General features: G+C 46.8%; 1 protein-coding gene across 1 annotated transcript in view; it reads left to right on the forward strand.

The window, feature by feature from the left end:
• Positions 1 to 17,659, forward strand: part of iqgap1 (IQ motif containing GTPase activating protein 1) — a 29,519-nt gene extending 11,860 nt beyond the window's left edge. The window contains exons 7-37 of the mRNA XM_072717895.1: positions 19 to 132; positions 305 to 483; positions 1,473 to 1,560; positions 1,653 to 1,816; positions 1,944 to 2,028; positions 2,142 to 2,305; positions 2,514 to 2,674; positions 2,765 to 2,889; positions 3,028 to 3,191; positions 5,920 to 6,010; positions 6,146 to 6,313; positions 6,508 to 6,650; positions 7,120 to 7,290; positions 7,497 to 7,580; positions 7,750 to 7,821; positions 8,206 to 8,275; positions 8,485 to 8,849; positions 8,962 to 9,125; positions 9,297 to 9,521; positions 9,874 to 10,014; positions 10,108 to 10,192; positions 11,252 to 11,484; positions 11,573 to 11,705; positions 11,801 to 11,903; positions 11,992 to 12,127; positions 13,853 to 13,940; positions 14,035 to 14,244; positions 14,909 to 15,075; positions 15,424 to 15,546; positions 15,629 to 15,737; positions 16,177 to 17,659. Coding sequence (XP_072573996.1) covers positions 19 to 132; positions 305 to 483; positions 1,473 to 1,560; positions 1,653 to 1,816; positions 1,944 to 2,028; positions 2,142 to 2,305; positions 2,514 to 2,674; positions 2,765 to 2,889; positions 3,028 to 3,191; positions 5,920 to 6,010; positions 6,146 to 6,313; positions 6,508 to 6,650; positions 7,120 to 7,290; positions 7,497 to 7,580; positions 7,750 to 7,821; positions 8,206 to 8,275; positions 8,485 to 8,849; positions 8,962 to 9,125; positions 9,297 to 9,521; positions 9,874 to 10,014; positions 10,108 to 10,192; positions 11,252 to 11,484; positions 11,573 to 11,705; positions 11,801 to 11,903; positions 11,992 to 12,127; positions 13,853 to 13,940; positions 14,035 to 14,244; positions 14,909 to 15,075; positions 15,424 to 15,546; positions 15,629 to 15,737; positions 16,177 to 16,290 — 4,439 coding nt within the window. The 3' untranslated portion in view covers positions 16,291 to 17,659. The remainder of the gene's footprint in view (positions 1 to 18; positions 133 to 304; positions 484 to 1,472; positions 1,561 to 1,652; positions 1,817 to 1,943; positions 2,029 to 2,141; positions 2,306 to 2,513; positions 2,675 to 2,764; positions 2,890 to 3,027; positions 3,192 to 5,919; positions 6,011 to 6,145; positions 6,314 to 6,507; positions 6,651 to 7,119; positions 7,291 to 7,496; positions 7,581 to 7,749; positions 7,822 to 8,205; positions 8,276 to 8,484; positions 8,850 to 8,961; positions 9,126 to 9,296; positions 9,522 to 9,873; positions 10,015 to 10,107; positions 10,193 to 11,251; positions 11,485 to 11,572; positions 11,706 to 11,800; positions 11,904 to 11,991; positions 12,128 to 13,852; positions 13,941 to 14,034; positions 14,245 to 14,908; positions 15,076 to 15,423; positions 15,547 to 15,628; positions 15,738 to 16,176) is intronic.
• Positions 17,660 to 20,242: the final 2,583 nt, after the last annotated feature.

Here is a 20,242-nt window from a genome sequence, read left to right on the forward strand (position 1 = left end):
GGTTACTGTTTCCCACAGAGGAGGAAATCAACAACATGAAGAGTGAGCTGGAAAAATATGGAATCCAGATGCCAGCCTTCAGCAAGATAGGTGGAATCCTGGCCAATGAGCTGTCGGTCGATGAAGCTGCCCGTGAGTCTGACACAGGCGCCTAGTGTGCTGAAAGCACTCACACAAGAATTGTTAATTAAATTATTGCTCAAATTCTTCAAATCCCAGTAAACATGGAAATCGTCTTTGCGAAACGTGACGCTGGCACACGTGACATTAGGCTAAAACATGGGGTCCCTCTTGCCCCCCCTAGTGCATGCCGCTGTGATCGCCATCAACGAGGCCATTGACCAAGGCAACCCAGAGGGCACCATGGCCGCCATGCAGAACCCCAACGCTATGCTGGTGAACATGGCTCCGCGTTCAGCCCAGTACTACCAGGACACCCTGTTCCAGGCCAAGGCTGAGAAAGTAGCGAATTCCAGGAAGCGGGTGGGTGTCGCTGATTAGCGCTTATTTCCAGAGGGGACGTCCAAGTTTTTACCTCTGAGTTGCCCAGCTGAATAAAACTGTAGCGATTCTGGTTACCAGTGATTCTGGGTGGCGGTTCTGACTTTTACTGGGACATTGGTACTGGTAGACATTTCAGGTCCAGAAAGTTAAAATCCAGACCAAGAATTTGTTTCAACAGCCACGGAGTCACAAATTTTTGGATTTTTACTTTCTGGAGCTGCAATCTCCAACTCTGCTGGAACATGATCCCGTATTAATCAGCTCAGCTGTTTGTGACCGTAAACTCTCCGATGCCTCCTGTTCCAGTGTTACTTAATGTCACTTTTTCTGGAATTTCCTGTGGCCTGGCTTGTTTGAGCATTTTCTCTTCAAGGCAGTGCTGCCTGTTTTAGAAGGGCACCTTGTTGCTCTGTTGAAATGGGTGTGACTGTGGGTGATATCATGTTGTTCAAAAATAGCGCTGCTGTATTTTGTCAGCTAAGGGGCAGCCCTAATAAGGCAGTGTTCGTGTCAAGATAGGGGAAATGACTCAATAAAACTGACCGGTTGGGAGCCCCCCGCCCCCCCCCCCCCCCCTACCCAGGGTGCGGTGGTAGAATAAGGAGCAGTAGTAAGAAATACTTCAAGAAAGACTTCCCCTCTCTTGGCAGATGTGTTGTAGTTGGTGTCTTAGAGAGGTCCTAATTGTTTTGCTTGCCTTGTGGTCCTGAGTCAGGCTCATCAATAATGGAGAAAAAAAATGTTAATGGAAAATCAGTCCAGTTGAGGAGGGTATGGTGTGGAGGAAGGTCAGTAACCCAACTGACCTCTGGGTTTTGTATCGTTGAAGCACAGTGAGACCAACCAGAGGAGATTCCGGAAACCATTGGACTAGTGCCCACTTCAGAACGTACATGCAGTATTATAACACTTCTAACATTTTGTTCCTTAAACCTCATTGTAAATGTTACTGTTCATGTCTCTCGTAGATTGTAGAGAACTCTGAGGTAGAGAGAGATGTTTATGAAGAACTTCTGACCCAGGCTGAGATCCAGGGCAACGTCAACAAAGTCAACTGTGAGTGACTCCCTTTGTGGAATCAGATGCAGCTGTGTCATGCCACCTCATGAGAAGTCACACAATGACCCCACTGTTGTCCTGCCTCCCAGTGGCTAATGCCCTGACCTCGACGGACCAGGCCTTGCTGAGCGGCGACGAGGACAGGCTGTATGACGCACTCCGGGCCCAGGCTTTGGGCCTGCGTGACCTGCAGTTGCAAAACAAGAGCTGGTACCTGAAGCAGTTGACGGCAGACCGTGAGTGCAAAGAGCAGGTGGGCTTCCTTCTCATACCCTAAACCCCCCGGGATGATGTGGTTGGCTGCCTACAAGTTTAAAAATGGCACTTACCTATTTTTTTCTCCCTTGGTTTGCTGAATTTCTGGTCCTTTTTCTACCCAGAATACCCCAGGAGAGCCCTTGATTAAGGAGGAGATTCAGAACGGAGTGGATGTCGCGAACGAGAATGCAGCTGGCTATCAGAAACGTGAGGTTCCCCTGCTCATTTATGGCCCCTCATTCATCCTCATGCTCTGTAGCTGTTTCTTGCAGTACTCCGGTGACCAGCAGGTGGCGATCTGACCATCCCTGCCTCCCCAGTGCTGAAGGCTGTGGAGCGCATCAATGCAGCCATCCGGGCAGGCGTGGCGGAGGATACCGTGGCCGAGCTGATGAACCCGGACGCCCAGCTGCCTCAGGTGTACCCCAGCGCGGCAGGGCTCTATCAGCGGGAGCTGGCCAGTCTGCAGCAGCAGAGCGCCGAGGTACGGACTCGAGGGATAGGCTGGTGTAAGTGTGGAGCTCAGAAGGATGGGCTGGCGTAAAAGTACCCTGCTGGCATTTGACGTCGTTTTTTTTATATATTTGTTGGTAAGAGGTTTCTATACTGTGATACTCTTGATACTTACAGTGACAGAAATATGTTGATGAAACGTTTGACCCAGTCGCTGCAACATTAATCATGCCACGTAGGAAAACCTGATGCACCCAGAGCTGTCGGTCGCCGTGGAGATGCTGTCCTCGGTGGTGCTGATCAACGGGGCGCTGGATGTGGGGGACCGGCCGGCCGTGTGGAGGCAGCTGGCGAGTCCAGTCACAGGGCTGAGCAACGTGGAGGATGACTGTGCTCAGAGGTGGGCAGAAGGGCTGTGCGTGGGGCAGGTGGCAGGCTGCGGGGGGGGGGGGGAGGTGGTCGGCTGCCATTAACCTACCCGGCCCCGCAGGTACATCGATGAGCTCATGCGGCTGAAAGTCGCCGGCCGCGAGGAGGGGAACGAGTTCCTGACCTGGAATGACATCCAGGCTTGTGTGGACCAGGTCAACAATGCCGTGCATGAGGAGCACCAGAGTGAGTAAGGCCAGAATGGAACAGAAGTAATGTAGAGTTGAGTCGTGCTGGTACCGGTTCTGTCCACAGAGTACATGGATAAAAAGCAACATCGGCGAGGCACCTGGTGCTTAATTCCGCCTCCCGTGGCTTTTTCAGGAATCCTGGCCATCGGGCAGATCAACGAGGCCCTGGATGAAGGCGACGTGCAGAAGACGCTGGCCGCCCTGCAGCACCCGGCTGCCAAGCTGACGGACGTGCGCCCCCCGGTGGCCCAGCACTACTTTGACAAGCTGCTGGAAGCCCGGCGGGAAAAGGCCCACGTAAGGACGGCCTGGAAACCCCACAGGCCTCCCCTGCCCTCACACCCCGCCGCTAACACCGGCGTGGCCACAGAGCTAATTTCAGACCCAGAAGGAGCAGAGGGTGGCACCGCGGGCTTTAAAAGGCCGAACCAAGGCCGGAACGGTGAATTTGGAGCTGCTGTGGGAGCGGTTCCTGATGCCAAAATCAAACGAATGGCGGGGGGGGGTCGTAGTCGGTCTGTCCCAGCAGCCAAGCTGCATGCGATTCCTCCACGTGATGCTCGTGGCATTGCGCCTCTTCTGCTTCCTTCCCCTTTTGCTTGTGCTAAAATCTAAGGGCAAAAAAACGAAACGCAAACACTCTGCACGTGAAGCAAGTGGCGTAATGGGTGAAGGTGACGGCTGGGAGGCATCGAGGTTCAAAGCAAGACGACTCCAAGCCTGCCGATTTTATTTACCGGGGTATTAGGTGTTAAGCACACCTGGGGCTGTCAAATGAGGTACTAGATGAGAAGCTCGCTCTGAGATCCCCGGAAGGCCCCTATTTTTCATGCAGATTTATTTTCATAGCGCTGCTGTTTGGCGACGCTGTTACAATGTCACAGGTTTCCTGTTTTCTGAAGGTAATCGCTATTTTTAGGACGTTGCTCTGCATGTCTTCAGCACCTCGTAGTTACGGTTCCTCAGACCGCTAGGGTTTTTCATGAGGGGCTGGATGATTCTTGCATGATTTTTGGGATTTCGTGACGCTCTGAGTAACCTGCAGATGTAACATTTTGTGTCAAACTAATTTTAATTTCTCCCATGTGACGACATCCAGACAGAGATATGAAGTCTCTTCCTAGAAATAGCTTTGCTGGCCCCATTTAGTTTTCATTTACATGCCCAAAAAGGAACAAGCAGGCCTTGTTCATGTTCCATTTTGGATCATTTTCCAGTTGGGGGGGTTGGGGGTGTGGTTTCTCCACCCTCACTCAGTCATTGCAGAGCTTTCAGCGTTGGGTTATTTGGTTATTTGCAGACACTGACTGATACTGCAGTGAGATTTTCTCACTCATATGTTGCCAAGCCCTGTTTCCGTAGCAGAGGTTCCCCTTTTTAAAAGAAAAACTCTCAGTAAAAGTTGCTGTCATTTAGACCCTCGGCTCTGTGTGGAAAGTACGAAGAAACAGGCATCTGTTTTTTCCATAAAAGGCAAAATGAAGTTGTCAGGCTTGGCTCAGAGGAACTGTGGGAATGGTGCTTTGTCTCCCGCAACCCCGAGCTCCGATGACCTGGGACGCTTCCGCCCGCGCTGTGCTGGGCCCTGGTTCCTGAGAGTCCCTCAGCGTTCTCCCCTCGTGGCCAGGAAGCAGCATGGATCGGCCCGCCGAGAAGAGGAAGTCTGCTAACTTCAAAGAGCTCCAGTATCATAGTTTGTGCAGTTGTGGCTTTGAAGGACAGGGAAGCTCGCAGCCCGCTTGTCCTCTTAGATTACAGTAGTGTGAACGGTATGTGCCGTCATGTCGATGACCAGGCAGCCAGCCGGAACAGTCCTTTCTTTAGGGTTGACCTCCCTGACATCTGACCCGGGCGGACAGTAGTGCTTCCGCATGCCTTGGCAAGGCTGAGGACAGCTGTTTGAGCGCCACGTGTGTGGCTTGTGGAAAAGTCAGCTGTTCAGTCCTCATTTTGCAGGCACTGAGAGTACGCCACCACCCCCCCCCCCCCCCACCCCGAATGGAATTGGAGAAGGGGGAAGAGAGGGTTAATTTACCACACCCTCTCCTCACTTCCTCACTGTGGTGAAATGTTATTACATTTGCACTAAGACATGCCTGTGTTTCCCCTCACAAACCTGCATGCACACCACTACCTGGTCACCGTAATGCTACATTTAGGTGTGCACTCCTATAGCTCTTTTTTACAGTAGTTAAAGCCTTACGTCGAAGGACCGGACAAATGCAGCTATTTACCTTCCTGCATCCCACACCCCCAGCGTTCACATGGGTCCTATGATCTGCCTGGCTTTAGCGAGTCTGGGGAAGTGACTGCGGCACAGAGAGGCCCCTGTGGTATTGGCCAAATAGCCAGCAGCTCAGCACACTCCGGAAACGAGCCCAGCAGGCAAGCTCGAGAGGCGGATGGTGGCAGAGAGCCCCACCTGCTGTCAAAGTGTGGTACTGCATGACGGTCAAACTGTCAGAATGTCTGTGGAACTACAGGCCATCCAAAATGAGTTTAACTAGTTTATCAGTACTTTCTCCTACTTTTCTGGCAGAGATGGTGCGAGACATGAGCACTAGATCAGGGGTTTGGTTATTCTGGGTAGGAATCTAAACTTTTTTCTTTCCCCGATGGTTCAGTCTTACTCATGGGTTTGGAAAAACCCCACTTCAGTGCACTGACTGCCAGCCAGAGGACACTGTGAAAGCAGTGGTTCCTGTGAACACTTTATTAGTTCTGTTTAGTCTGCAAGCATAATGATTTATGCTGCATGACACAGCGGAAGCGTCTGTTTTCTTTAATGGGACAAGGTGAAAGATCGAAGAGTGCCCTCTGGTGGCCAGATATTTCTGGCTCTAATAAACTTTGTTAGTATTGTTAACACCATCAGAAGTTATCAGTGTTACTATCAAAGTGACAATTTACTCTGATTCTGCAATTAATAACACGTTGAGCATACATTTCGCGGTTTGTCGGCTTCTTCCAGTTCTGTCATAGCATCCGTGTCTCTAGCATTGACCATCTCCATCTTGTTCTCCAGGAGACTCGGGACTCCTCTGCCGTGCTGTGGCTGGATGAGATCCAGGATACTGTGGTGATCTCCAACCAGGATACCCAGGATGCCTTACTGTGTAAGATCACTTGGCGTTGTCCTAGCAACCATTCCCACCAAGCACAGATCCCATTCTGGTGGTCTGATATCCACGTGCCTGAATGACATCAAGTGCCTGTTTTTATGAGCAGCGTCTCTTCCTGCCTTTCCTCAGTTTCTCAGGCTATTCTGGCCATCAACAAGGCTGTGGACAGTGGCGATGCCAGCCAGACATTGGCAGCCCTGCGTAGTCCCAGTACTGGTCTCTACGGCATCACCTCTGAGTGCGCCCAGACGTACCAGAACGACCTGGCTAAAGTCAAAGACGCAAAGAAGTCGGAGGGTAGGGCATAGACCCGTGCAACACTCAATGTGATGGCAAAGTAACTTATTCAGCACATGTTGATACAAAGGCCTTTAGCATGAAAAGTAGGTCATACACGTTAAAAAATTCCTGTTCTTACTGATACTTAGAATTGACAAAAGTTTGAATAACTTTGAATTAATACAAGGGTTGCTGTATGGGTCTGTCGGCAGGCGACAACGGCAGCGAGTGGGTGAAGCACTGGGTGAAGGGGGGTCACAGTTATTACTTCAACGTGAATGACGGTGAGGGTACCTGGGAGGAGCCGGTCAGCTTCATCCCCAACAACACTCAGCTGAACAAGGAGGACATCCAGGTGGGCTGCCAGCTGATGTCTGGAGATTACGATTTCTTTGTCTAGCAGATGCTTTTATGGTATATGGGCCAAAGCGAAAGCAGGGTCCATGGAGCTATTGGAGATTAAGGGCCTAACTCAAGGGCCCAACAGTGGAAAACTAACTCTGGGCTCTTTGGCTGGAGACCTAACAGTGACAGGGAGAGTGCCTTAACCCGCTGAGCCACACACACATATACATACATACATACATACATACATACATACATACATACATACATACATACATACATACATACATACATACATACATACATACATACATACATACATACATACATACATACATACATACACATATATATATATATATATATATATATATATATATAGGGGGTGGCTACACAATAGCCCAACCTTGAATGAGCAGGTGACAGATAGTTGCTGATATTTTCTCATCACTCCATCTCCATTTTTGCACTGCTCCTAGTCTGTGGTGTCTGGTGTGACCTCGGCCTACAACCGCGAGCAGCTGTGGCTGGCTAACGAGAGCCTGATCGCCAAGCTGCAGGCACGGTGCCGGGGATACCTGGTCCGGAAAGGCCTGAAGGAGCGACTCGGGTTCCTGAAGACGCAGGACCCTGCCATCACCCGCATACAGGTGACTGCCCTACTGCCACCTCACAGCTGTCCCTGTCACCATAGCCCATGTAGCCTTGCAACTGCAAGCCATTCCAGGGTTGTTTGCATGCTTTGCTGCATTTTGTTTGTTGTCCTCTTGCCACCCAGTTGACATGCCAAATAAGGGTCTATATGCAAATTCGCTGAGCCCGTTGTACTGAGACTGAGACCGTCTGCTGCCCACAGGCTCACTGGAAAGGCTACAAGCAGAGGAAGGCCTTCCAGGAACGCAAGCAGTATCTGAATGACCACAACGCTGAGGCAGTGAAGGTACCGGCCTCCTGGATCCATGGTGGCTGTGCTTCATGGAGAATCTGTTGAAATCCTTTATTATAATCATACTCGTATTAACGTGTGTATGCCCTTAATGGCTCAGATTACATGATAATGAAAATGGCAGTTGTCTGTGAAGTATTTCAAGTCTTTCAATGTCTTTTAGATCCAATCGATGGTGAGGATGCACCAAGCACGCAAGAAGTACAAGGACCGTCTGAAGTATTTCAAAGACCATGTGAGTAGCTATCGCTGCTGAGATCGATGATCTTGCTTGGCTACCCATTGCAGAGCCTTACGGCAGGAGGCAGAGCAGCTTCCGGGGGGGGGGGACTTTCGCCCTCCTTAGTTTGTGGAGGACGTAGAGGCGTGTTTGTGCCTCCCTCGTCAGTGATGTGGTGTTATTGGTCCAGGAGAGATCCTCAGAGATATGCAACCCCAGGAATTTGGTTGTTGTCACCCTCTCCACAGCAACTCCGTTCAACCATGATGCCTAAGATATCCCATTTATTACTCTGGAAAAAGTCTGCATTGCTTCTGTTGTGTAGCAGACCTACAGACTGCAGGGACTTTGCTTATTTTGGAGCCCCGTATATGACCAGCTGGTGTTTCTTTTGTCCAGATGAATGATATTGTGAAGATCCAGGCCTTCATCCGAGCCAACAAAGCTAGAGATGACTACAAAACTCTGAGTGAGTATTAGCACTGCGACGGCTTCAGTTAAGCTTCAGTAGGTCTATGATGAACATTGAATGAAATCTCCATTTTGCTTCTGTAAATTCTCATTTTTGGGACCTTTCATTGCTTTTGTATCGTCTTTGCTCTGTTTCATTGAGTCTCCTTGCACCTCCAGCTTGCAGGAATCCCACAGAATTCAACATGATGTTCTCTCTTTTCACAGTCAACGCTGAAAATCCTCCCATGGCTGTGGTGCGGAAGTTTGTCCACCTGCTGGATCACAGCGACCAGGACTTTCAGGAGGAGCTGGACCTAATGAGGATGAGAGAGGAGGTGATCACCAACATCCGCTCCAACCAGCAGCTGGAGAATGACCTCAACCTCATGGACATTAAAATTGGCCTTCTGGTCAAGAACAAGATTACCCTGCAAGAGGTAGTCTCTCACAGCACGAAGCTGACAAAGAAGAATAAGGGTGAACTCTCCAACCTAATGATGATGAACAAACACAAAGGTGGTCTTAAGGCCCTGAGTAAAGAGAAGAGAGACAAGCTAGAGGCCTACCAGAACCTCTTCTACCTGCTACAGGTAACCCTCTGCTTCTTGCATGGTTAAATTTCACCTGTATCCTCCATGTAACTTCTTGGAATAATTTCTAACAGTTTGTGTTGTACTGAAGAATTTACTTATCTCACCCTAGACGAATCCTACATACCTAGCCAAGCTGATCTTCCAGATGCCTCAGAACAAGTCCACTAAGTTCATGGACTCTGTGATTTTCACGCTCTACAACTATGCCTCCAACCAGCGTGAGGAGTACCTTCTGCTTAAACTGTTCAAGACTGCCCTGCAAGAGGAAATAAAGTAAGGCTTTGCAACATCCGTTGGGGATGCAAGGATTGTTATTTTAGGGTTTGGTTTTTATAAGTTATCTTTGAAAGCTTAACTCTGTTTGGGGGTGGTTGCACATCTAGGTTGCATGTGCAAGCACATTTTTGACAGGAGGCCCAGAAACAGTTGTTTTTCTGTGTGAAGGTCTAAAGTGGACCAGATTCAGGAAATTGTTACGGGAAACCCCACTGTAATCAAGATGGTGGTGAGCTTCAACAGAGGGGCACGGGGCCAGAATGCCCTTCGACAGATCCTGCAGCCAGTGGTGAAGGAAATCATGGATGACAAGACACTGAACATCAAGACCGACCCAGTAGACATCTACAAAAGCTGGGTGAATCAGATGGAGTCTCAGACTGGTGAGGCCAGGTAGGCATGTTGCCACTGTTGTATTATTTGGTTTGAAAAGGTGAGTAAAGAAGCAGGGTCTTTAGATATATGTTCCGGTAGACCTGTGACAGACACAACTGTAGGCTATTGCGCTTGATGTTTACACTTGATGAAGTTGGTATGTTCCTGTATGTCATTTCCCCTTTTCAAGTGGAAGTTGTACAGAATGACAGGCCTCTCAAGCACATCAGTCATGTCTGATGGACGAGTCACATGCAGTCAGCCAGATCAGAACACTTCAGCTATGCAGTGGTGCATACTGCTGACGTCTGTCTTTTGAAAGTATGAATGATATTGACTTATGATGGGATGTGCTCTGTCCCTTTGTTAGTAAGCTGCCGTATGACGTCACTCCAGAGCAGGCCATGAGCCACGAGGAGGTCCGAACCCGGCTGGAGGCCTCTATAAAGAACATGAGGACAGTCACAGACAAGTTCCTTTCTGCCATCATTGTTTCCGTTGACAGCATCCCGTGAGTTACCTCTCACTGGCCTCACTGCTTTTAACGTTTCCTCTCAAACTCGAAGGTGACGTTCATCCCGGGCGTTTTCTGGGTACCCCGCAGGTACGGGATGCGCTTCATTGCCAAGGTGCTGAAAGACACGCTGAATGAGAAGTTCCCGGATGCCACGGAGGATGAGCTTCTGAAGGTCGGTTCCCTCTCACCTTTACGACCAATCAGACATCTTCACCTACCCAGAGACCCAGAAGGGTGGGGGAGCCACCAGCTTTGCACTTATCCCTTCTGTCGTGATGCTGTAGGGTGGAAGCAAGTCACCATCTTCCTACCAAAGCATTATTTGGTCATGGGATTTCAGTGTCACGCGTGGTTATAATCCCTCAGTGCTGATGCCCTGTTTTTCCTGATTGCTTCCTGATCTCCTCTCAACTCGCAGCCACTTTCACTTGCTTGGTTCTGCCACCATGGCCTGAAGGGGTACACTTGAGCACTTGCCTGTCACTCCCATCTGCACTCTTGTGCTCTTGCACTCCTCTCTACTGAATGCACTCTCCCGTCTCTCTTTCCCTCTCTGCCTCTTCCACTCCCCTCTCTCTCCCGGGCTCCAGTTGTCCTCTCTGCCCTTGCCTCTGACCTTCTGTGGGGATGCTTGCTCCAAGGTCCCAGCACGACAAAGGTGAGCCACGCCCCCACTCTCTTCAATTTCCTCTTGCCCAAACATGGCTGTCACCACTCAATTGGTCAAGGGGTGGTGTATGTGCCACTTGTACATTGAATTGGAATTTTTACGCCATGAATGTGCATTTTAAAAGGCCACTAATCTCATATTTACCTGCCACAGCTCCTCCCCCACACCTATATTTTACAACTTAGTCAGGATGTGTTACATATTGAAATTCTACATTCCTAAAGGAAGTGTGAAACTGCAGGGCAGGGCATTCTCAAATAGATCTGTTAGAGTAAATGAGAAAACAAGTTCTACTATTGAGTTTTTATTGTAGAGAAATGGCTGACTTATTTTTGAGTGCTGACTCATGTAGCATGTCAGCTTGAGTCGCACAGTGATTTTAAAAACTTCTCCAGGCAGTTGTATTCAGGCTTGTGTGCAGGTTGGTTTCTAACAAATGCTCTGTTCAGTGAAACCAGTCATGCTGACTTATGACTCCTTTCTGGATGAGCTTTTAAATGTATTTCAGATTTGTTATTAGGGGCTGAGTTAGTAATATGGTCCCTGATTGTGTCATTACAGATTATAGGGAACCTTCTGTATTACCGCTACATGAATCCTGCTATCGTAGCCCCTGATGCCTTTGACATCATCGATATGTCAGCGGGTGGTCAGCTGACCACCGACCAGAGGCGCAACTTGGGCTCCATCGCCAAAATGCTGCAGCATGCAGCATCCAACAAGATGTTTCTGGGAGACAATGCCCACCTGAATCCCATAAATGAGTACCTGAGCAGCTCTTACCAGAAGTTCAGGTGAAGACTTCATCCTTCTGATAACCTGTAACCTGGGCTCCTCCTTAAGATGTCACCCTGCTCTTACATTCTGTGTTGCCACCTGCAGGCGTTACCTGCTTGCTGCCTGTGATGTCCCTTCCTTGGAGGACAAATTCAATGTGGACGAGTATTCTGACCTTGTTACCCTAACTAAGCCAGTCATCTACATATCCATTGGGGAGATTATCAACACACACACCGTAGGTGTCATTTGTCCAGTCTGTCACATATTTCTTCCAGGTGGCCATGAGCTCATGCTTATCTTTAACGGATCATTTTGGTCAACCCGTTGCAGCTTCTGCTGGACCATCAGGATGCCATTGCACCTGAACACAATGACCCCATCCATGAGCTACTTGAAGACCTAGGAGAAGTTCCCACCATTGAGTCGCTGATAGGTGAGCACAACACACACATCAGGGAGAGCTTGTTGAGAAGAAGGGCCCCTTTCTTCAGTGCTAACCTTTAAGGATTTCCGTCCAATAGGTGAAAGTCCATTGCCATCTGGGGACCCAAACAAAGAGACAATGGGCAAGACTGAGGTGTCCCTCACCCTCACAAACAAGTTTGATGTTCCCGGCGAAGAGAATGCGGAGATGAACGCCAAGACTCTCTTGCTAAAGTAAGGAATTTTACCCTCCGGTTAAAGTACTTGTTACTACCCTGTAACAAAGCATGTGGTAGGTCAGCATTTTTGATTTGGACTTGGTTTAGTGGTATAGCTTACTGTATTCAGGTATGGAATACAGTTTCTTGTGAATCCATTGCACATTTTTGACAGCACATTCTAACTACATTTTGATAATGGTTTACATTACCTGCCCCTTCATAATGCCTTAATACATTCGTAGAACATTCAATGCACCTTCATAAGCAGCAATTAAATATACCTTAACATCCTCACATACCTTAAGTTTCTTTTTTTTTTAATTTAAATTGCCCACCACCACCCCCCCTCTTCGGAGGACAACTTTATTTTACATTAAATTCAAGAGCAAAGAGTGTGGCTGCACATACCTTAACAGTTTCAATATACAGTGGTACCTTGGTTTACAAGCATAATTCGTTCCGGAAACATGCTTGTAATCCAAAGCACTCGTATATCAAAGCGAATTTTCCCATTAGAAATAATAGAAACTCATATGATCCGTTCCACAACTCAAAAATATTCATATAAAAATTATTAATTCAAAATATAAAGTAAAAATACATAAAACAAATTAACCTGCGCTTTACCTTTGAAAAGATTCGTGGATGGTGTGAGGGAGACGAGAGAGGAGAAGAGGAGGGTTATTTTGTAGGACGACTTTCACTATAATTAACGGAATCACTGCTATATGTTGGCTCACTGGAATCTTTTTCCGTTTGTGCGACTTTAACAAGGAACCCATCCAATTACAGCCTCTTTTGCCTCCTTTTCGATTTTGCAAAAATGTGGACATTGCATTGTCTTTAAACAGATTCATCGCTCGCACTGCTACACCCTTATTCAGGTGGTGCTTTTCTACTAAATTTTGACTATACGAGTGAGGCATGCCGCCTGAGACGGAGCATGGGAGACGATTACCCACAATTCCGCAGCATGAGAAAGTGAATAACCATTAGTTCAGTTGTGATGACATGCGCTCGGTGTCAAAACAAGAAGCGCACGCATGCGCGTCCTGTTTTGAAGCCGAGCGCACGTAAAAACAAGAAAAACAAGGAGCGCATGTGTGCCATATGACTTTTGATGATACTTGGCACTCGTAAACCAGGACTTGCTTGATTTCCAAGCCAAAATTTATTAAAAATCTTTGCTCGTCTTGCGGAACACTCGTAAACCGCGTTACTCGTAATCCGAGGTTCCACTGTACATTAAGATCAAACATTATTTAATACACAATCATAAAATGTTATCAATGTATATTTAAGCTGTTAAGATATGTTAGGGTATTAAGGTATACTTAAATGCTGCTTATGAATGTTCTATGAATGCATTATTAAGGCATTATGAAGGGGCATTACCAAAATGTTGGCAAATTCTTCTGTCCAAAATGTGCAATGGATTCACAAGGAACTGCATTCCATACCTGAATACAGTACGCTATACCACTAAACAACCAAGTCCAAATCAAAAATGCTGACCTGCCACATGCTTTGTGTTTCTATGAATGCATTATGAAGGTGTAGTTATCATTTCTGGCATTCAGGTTCTAGTATTCTAGTTGCTCCATAGCCTTCCTTGTAAGTTTTAGCCATTGACTTATCCATGACCTGTTAAGTGACATGTCCTTGTATCCTACTGAGCATGACCTGCGCCCCATCACTTGTTCTGCTAACCGGGCAGTCGCCTCTCCTTTGCTCTTAGCACTAAACGGCTCATCGTGGACGTGATCCGGTTCCAGCCTGGCGAAACACTCACAGAGATCCTGGAGACCCCAGCCAGCCCGGAGCAGGTGAGCATGGCAGGAGGGGAAGCACTAGGGCTGATGAAGGGACGCGGAGCGTCGGTTTGCCTCTGATCATTTGGAACCCCCCCTCTCTCCACAGGAAATGGAATACCAGCGGGCCATGCAGCGGCGAGCCATCCGTGATGCCAAGACTCCTGAGAAGATGAAGAAATCCAAACCGGTGACTGACGACAGCCTCACGCTGCAGGGCAAGAAGGAGAAAATCCAAACTAACCTGCAGAAGCTCGGGGAGCTAGGCAAGGTTCACCCAGAAAACCGCTACCAGGACCTAATCAACGACATCGCAAAGGTGCGTAGGTCCTGAAACCAACATTTCTGGAAGTATACTGTGAACTCATTCATCCAGATTTTTTTTTGTCCTTAGTTCTGCAAGATGTCAGATTTATAGACCATATGTTAGGCCACTTCTTTGGGGAATATCAAGGTATTTGGTGTCTTGCCTATGGTGTGGCATTCAGTATTGTGGTGTGTTCCTTTGTAAGACCAGATCATTTGTAGCCTGTGATTAATGGCATTGTGGTTGTAAAAGGAGAATCATGTGGCTTTGAAGGGAGTATAACATAAAGTGAAATTATTTCGTTAGACTGGATTTTTATTCACTTTTAAATCCCGGAAGCCAAGGTTACACCCATGTGAATGTGGGTCCCCTGGTCTCAAGCCTTCGCTGAGAGAAACAGTCTTTGTTCTACTACTGGGAGTGGTTCTGAAGGTATAATTTGAGGTCTGACTCTGCTTAGGACATGTTGTGACGAGTCTTGTGTCATTATCACTTGGCACCCCTGCCTGTCAGTGGGCTCTCATGACAAATGGCCCACATTTCTTCTCAGTCTACTGTCCTTAAATAGTTTGTCGTGGCTTCAGAAGGAAAATGGTCATCCTCCGTGGCTTTCTTTGTGGTTTTTTTTTTTTTTTTTTAAATTATTTGCCGACTTTGCTCCTTTGCCTGTGTGTAGGATATCCGGAACCAGCGTCGTTACCGACAACGGAGAAAGGCAGAGCTGGTGAAACTGCAGCAGACTAACGCTGGCCTGAACTCGAAGACTAACTTCTACAATGTGCAGATTGACTATTATAATCAGTACATTAAGACCTGCATGGACAACCTGGCCAGCAAGGGCAAGTAAGTGTCCACCAAGGGTGCCGTAACTCCACTGCCCCTCTCCATGGGGTGCTGGGTTAACACCATAGGCAGTGTGTGGCTCGACGGGCAACGCCTCTGTGCCCGTGATCTGATGGTTGCTGGTTCGTGCCCCAGCCTCAGCAGATGTTCGTAGGCCCCTGAGCAAGGCTCTTAACCCACAGCTCAAGGGATGCTGCATGTTAGCTGACCCTGTGCTGTTACCTCCAAGCTTGCTGTTTCTGTGTGTCTCATGGAGAGCAAGACGGGGTAGGCGAAAAGGGAGCTTCCCCACAGGGATTAATAAAGTATCACAATTCTATTCCGTTACTCTCCCTGTGTCTTTGCAAGGGTGTCGAAGAAGCCTGGTGAGGCCAAAGCCAAGAAGAGTAAGCAGGTGTCACAGAAATACACCGCTGCGCGACTTCACGAGAAAGGGGTTCTGATTGAGATCGAGGACCTGCAGACGAACCAGTGAGCCGCTCGCCCTTCAATTCAGGGGCTGCGTATGTTGTTTTCTTGAAGGTTATTCTACAATTTTTATTTTTTCTTTCAGGTTTAAGAATGCTATCTTTGAGATCTCCCCAGCAGAGGAGGTGGGAATTTTCGAAGTAAAGGCCAAGTTCATGGGAGTCCATTTGGAGACATTAATGCTGGAGTATCAGGTACAGTGTCCAGTGCCTGCCGTCACGGTTTCTTTATCCTTTAAGCCAGTGTTTCCCAATCCATTTCTTGGGGGACCCACAGTCGGTGCATGTTTTTGCTCCCTCTGAACTCCCTGCCAGACAGTCCACATTTTTGATTCCTGGGAGGGAGCAAAAACGTGGACTGTCTGTGGGTCTCCGAGGACCGGATTGGGAAACACTGCTTTAAGCAAATCAGGCTTTCCATACGGCAGGGGCAGGCTGCTAAACGTGAACTTCATTCTGGCCAGGTATAGGTAAATATACTGCTTTGCACTTGAAAACATTTGACCGTTATAGTAACTCGTGTTTTCAAACAGTCATAGCTTTGCCAGCCTGATTTTACTACTTAAACAAGGGTGCGGCCTGGTTTTTGCCTACGCTCCTGTGTTTGATTTTGCCGACTCTCCCTCTCCTCCAGGACCTCCTGCAGCTGCAGTACGAAGGTGTGGCAGTAATGAAGCTCTTCGACCGAGCCACCATCAATGTCAACTTGCTCATTTTCCTGCTCAACAAGAAGTTTTATGGCAAATAAAGGAACAGAGACTGTGAGGGAAAGTAAACACTTAAAAAAAAATCATATATATGAGATCCACATGCATACTTAATACTTTTCCCCCTTAAGATGTGATTTTTTTTAATACTCTTTCTGGCAAGGAACCCCACCTCCACCCCACCCCACACACACACAGACAGACATACACACCAATTACTCTGCCTCCATTGTAAGGATGATGCACGTGGCTGCATTAGTGGAGAATCTGTTGCTTAGTTTTGCTTGCAGTCAATGCAGATTGTGCTTCAGCTCCCCTCCTAGAGAGTCAATGCGACGAGCTGTCATGTAGTTAGTCGCTGAATGGTTCCTCTCCTGCAGATGAGTTTACCAGTTTCTTGTGGTCTTTAAGTTGAGTCTGATCATGATCTAGTACCAACTGTATGATTGTATGTGGCCTTGGGGGTGGGTGGCACTGGGCATGCATATGGAAATAGGTTATACATGTGTCTCTTTAACATCGAACAAGCTCTGCTTGTGGCGTTGACTATGTTTATGGGTGACACTGTTCTTTTCTTTGTTGAATGAAATTACCCTTCTGTTTGTGGAATTTCTAAAAATGAAACACTGCTTTTGTTTTATGATTGGCCCTCCCCATTCTGACCCTGTCACCATTTCACTGTCTGAGGTTGTCACAGTGGGGAGGTCTCGCCTCTGAAACACAGCGCAAACTACAGCATCATTGCAACTGCAGTGTGGAAAGGAACTAGCAAAAGTGTAAAATGAAAGATTGTTTTGGCATTTGGTTTAACAGACTATTTAAATGGTTGATCCAGAATCTACATTTCATTTATGGGCAGTGAAGATTGAATCGAGGCAGATGTTTCTTCAAAGATATTGTTTTGCTTAACGTTACGTATTCCTAATTTTATAACAGGGTAGTTTGAACTTGCATGAACAGACGCCGGTATATTTGCTGCCATTAAAGGGACCCGCTCACAAGTAGCTGGATAAACACTGGACCGTGGCTGGATATGGAGGTCTGTCAGTTGTTATTCTGCAGGACGTTTGCAAAGAGGTCCCTTCCGACGTGTAAATCTTCTAATTCATCTCACAAGTCAAGCTAACTGAAAAGTTGCCGGCAACTAGTCGGGGCTGGGGGAATATTGTTTTATAATTTTGCTGTCTCCGCTTGAAGACCGTTCTCACTTGGTTGCCAAATGCACTTAGTGTTCTCCTTGATTCATGCTTGAAGAAATTAAATTTGCTTTAATAGGATGTATTTATTCTTAAACTTTTACGTGCGTTTGCGCTGTGTTTCAGCCTCTATACGCGGCATGTCTTGGTATAAATGTATTTTCAAAATAATGCTATAAATGTACCGAATAAAATATAGTACTGAAATGAAGAACGCCGCGGTTGCCTGTTTTACAGGGCTTGCCTGCATTGCATTCCACATGCCCAAAGAACATGAAAAGCGCCTATATCTGTACCTGTCGGGTTTATTAGGGGAGAGTCGTGTAATTTACGCATTTTTATCCCATCTGGTAATGACCCGTGTTTAAAGAATTACTATCGGAAAGTTTTATGTTCATACCTTGTTATGTAACTATAATCGCAGGTAGGCTAATTCACTTTTCGGAAAAGATGCAATGTATGAGTAAAGGCACTGGAGATGGTAGTTCTGCAGCCAAGCTTTTATCTGCCTGAATTTGCAAACCGTGTCCCCATCAGCACTGCTGGTAACAAAATGTAAAGCGTATTTTAAAGAACTGCATCCGATAATTTGCATGAACATGAACGCTGAAATGCAAATAGCATACTTCTGGTCCGTGTTGTACTGTGAACGAAGCCTGCAACATAAATGGCGGAAAACGACTGTTCTCTACCAGAAACAGTTCGGTTTCCATAAACTTTGACCGAAATTTTGACCGATAACCAATACATTTTTTTCTGATATAGCCCATGCCAATAAACTGCTAACCCCCGATTCACTTGCCGAATGACTGGGGGGGGAGGATTAGAGGAGTGGTGCTACATCGTTTTTTTTCTATGGGAAACTAAAGATTTATCTGCGGGCCAGCTTCAGTCTGGCGGTAACCTTCCCGCCTATATGTTTCCCAACCCAGTCCTCGGGAACCCCAGCAGTCCACGTTTTAGTTTCCTCTCAGCTCCCAGCCAATCAGGTACCAGGTATTCGGTGGAGAGCAAAAATGTGGACTGCCGGGGCTCCCCGGGGACTGGGTTGGGAAACACTGGGCTATAGGACCTATTCTAAGTTGCCATCCGTCCTATATTTTACGAGATTTTTCAGTACTGTACAATAATATAAATATAAATGAACATTAAAATGTTTTGAAGCAATACAGGATGCAATTTGTCTTGTGTTTTAGGACAGCTGTAACGACCCCCTAGCAACGCAAAATGTATCGTCTGGAACCCCCCACCCCCCGTAAAATTTTATTGTCGTTCTCCCCTATGGAAAATAGCGGATCGTTCAATTCGATCATTCTCATTATTTTAGTAGTTATGTCTTTAGCACTGGTGTTGCTAACTTTAAATATCGATAGGACTGACATATCACACCGATTGATTTCGAAACAAATATCGGACGATGCAACTATGTTAACAAAGCATTGGAAATATGTTAACAAATATGTTAACGTATAGTGTTAGACGTACCTGATCTGAGCAAAGCTGGAAGCAATACGTAGGAGAAACTTGATTTGATAAGACTGATGCCTTGTCCACACTTACACGGGTATATTTTAAAACGTACCTTTTTCTATACGTCTTGGGCTTTTGACCACACGTAAACGGCGTCTCAGGTCACTGAAAACGGAGCTTTTGCAAAACTCCATCCAGGGTGAAGATTTTAAGAAACTCCGTTTTCAGCGTCGACATGTAGACAGGGAAAACAGTGTTTTTGGCTCGAAACGTCAGATTGTTTGCCGTTGTCCACTTTGTTTAACGTCAGCGTGTGCTGTTTGCTGTATACATTAGGTAAGTTTGAGCAATGGCGGACTTAGCCGAAATAGTGCTTGTGCTAACCTTGCTGACAGGACTTCTTACAAGTGTACAGATAAATGTTGAGTCACTCGCATTATATTGATCAACACAGGCGTCGGAATGTGCGCCGTGGTTTTCAACTTAACAGGACTGGCAATTTGGCTTCTGATAGGCTAACATGGCAGTACGGTTAGAGTTATAATGCCGCCTGTTGTTTTGGCATGCTTTTGACAGCACATTTTAGCGGTTTCATGTGTACGGAAATTTTTTAGAAGACAATGTTCGTGTGGATGGGGATTTTTTTTTTAAGCGGAGGAGGAAAAACACCGTTTTAAAAAATATCTGTGTACGTGTGGACAAGGCATGAGTCTAGCGCCCTCCGTGTTATAAAAATCTCTATCCAGTGGCGTTTCTAGATATTTTTTAAAAAATCAGGGGCGAAGTCAAGTTTACCTGGGGTTTGACTTTTTGTGAAGGAAGATAGGGGGTACAATATTCGGTGATATCGGACTTGACGACCGTCATGGGTGCTACCCACACTGACATTAGCTTCTATTTAAAAAAAAAAAAAAAAAAGTAGGCTGGATGTTTTCGCGGTGGTTCAGTGTCCGTGAATTCTGTGGAATTTCCTTATTAAAACAAACGTGTTGTGTTGGTTATTTACAGTTGCCACTCTAGTTCTAATATCTATGTTTAGGCACCACCTCTTTACACTGTCCTGACTGGCTCTGTGCTGATGGGTGGGGAAACGATAACGGCTAGCAACGTAAGATGCTGCTTTTGATAAGACTTCAAAATGCAACCACCTTTGTGTCATAGTTAGAAGTTAAGCTTATTTTTAGAATTGCCAGCAGGTTGAGGAGAAATAAGATATGAATAAGTTCTCTCCCCCACACACACACACACACTAAAAGCTCGGCAGATTTTATCTTCTTTATCCATCCCCCCCGCTATATGGTCTCTGACCTGACTAGTTTCCAGCTCC

This window comes from Paramormyrops kingsleyae, chromosome 11 (genome assembly GCF_048594095.1).
Source record: "Paramormyrops kingsleyae isolate MSU_618 chromosome 11, PKINGS_0.4, whole genome shotgun sequence".
Taxonomy (NCBI): domain Eukaryota; kingdom Metazoa; phylum Chordata; class Actinopteri; order Osteoglossiformes; family Mormyridae; genus Paramormyrops; species Paramormyrops kingsleyae.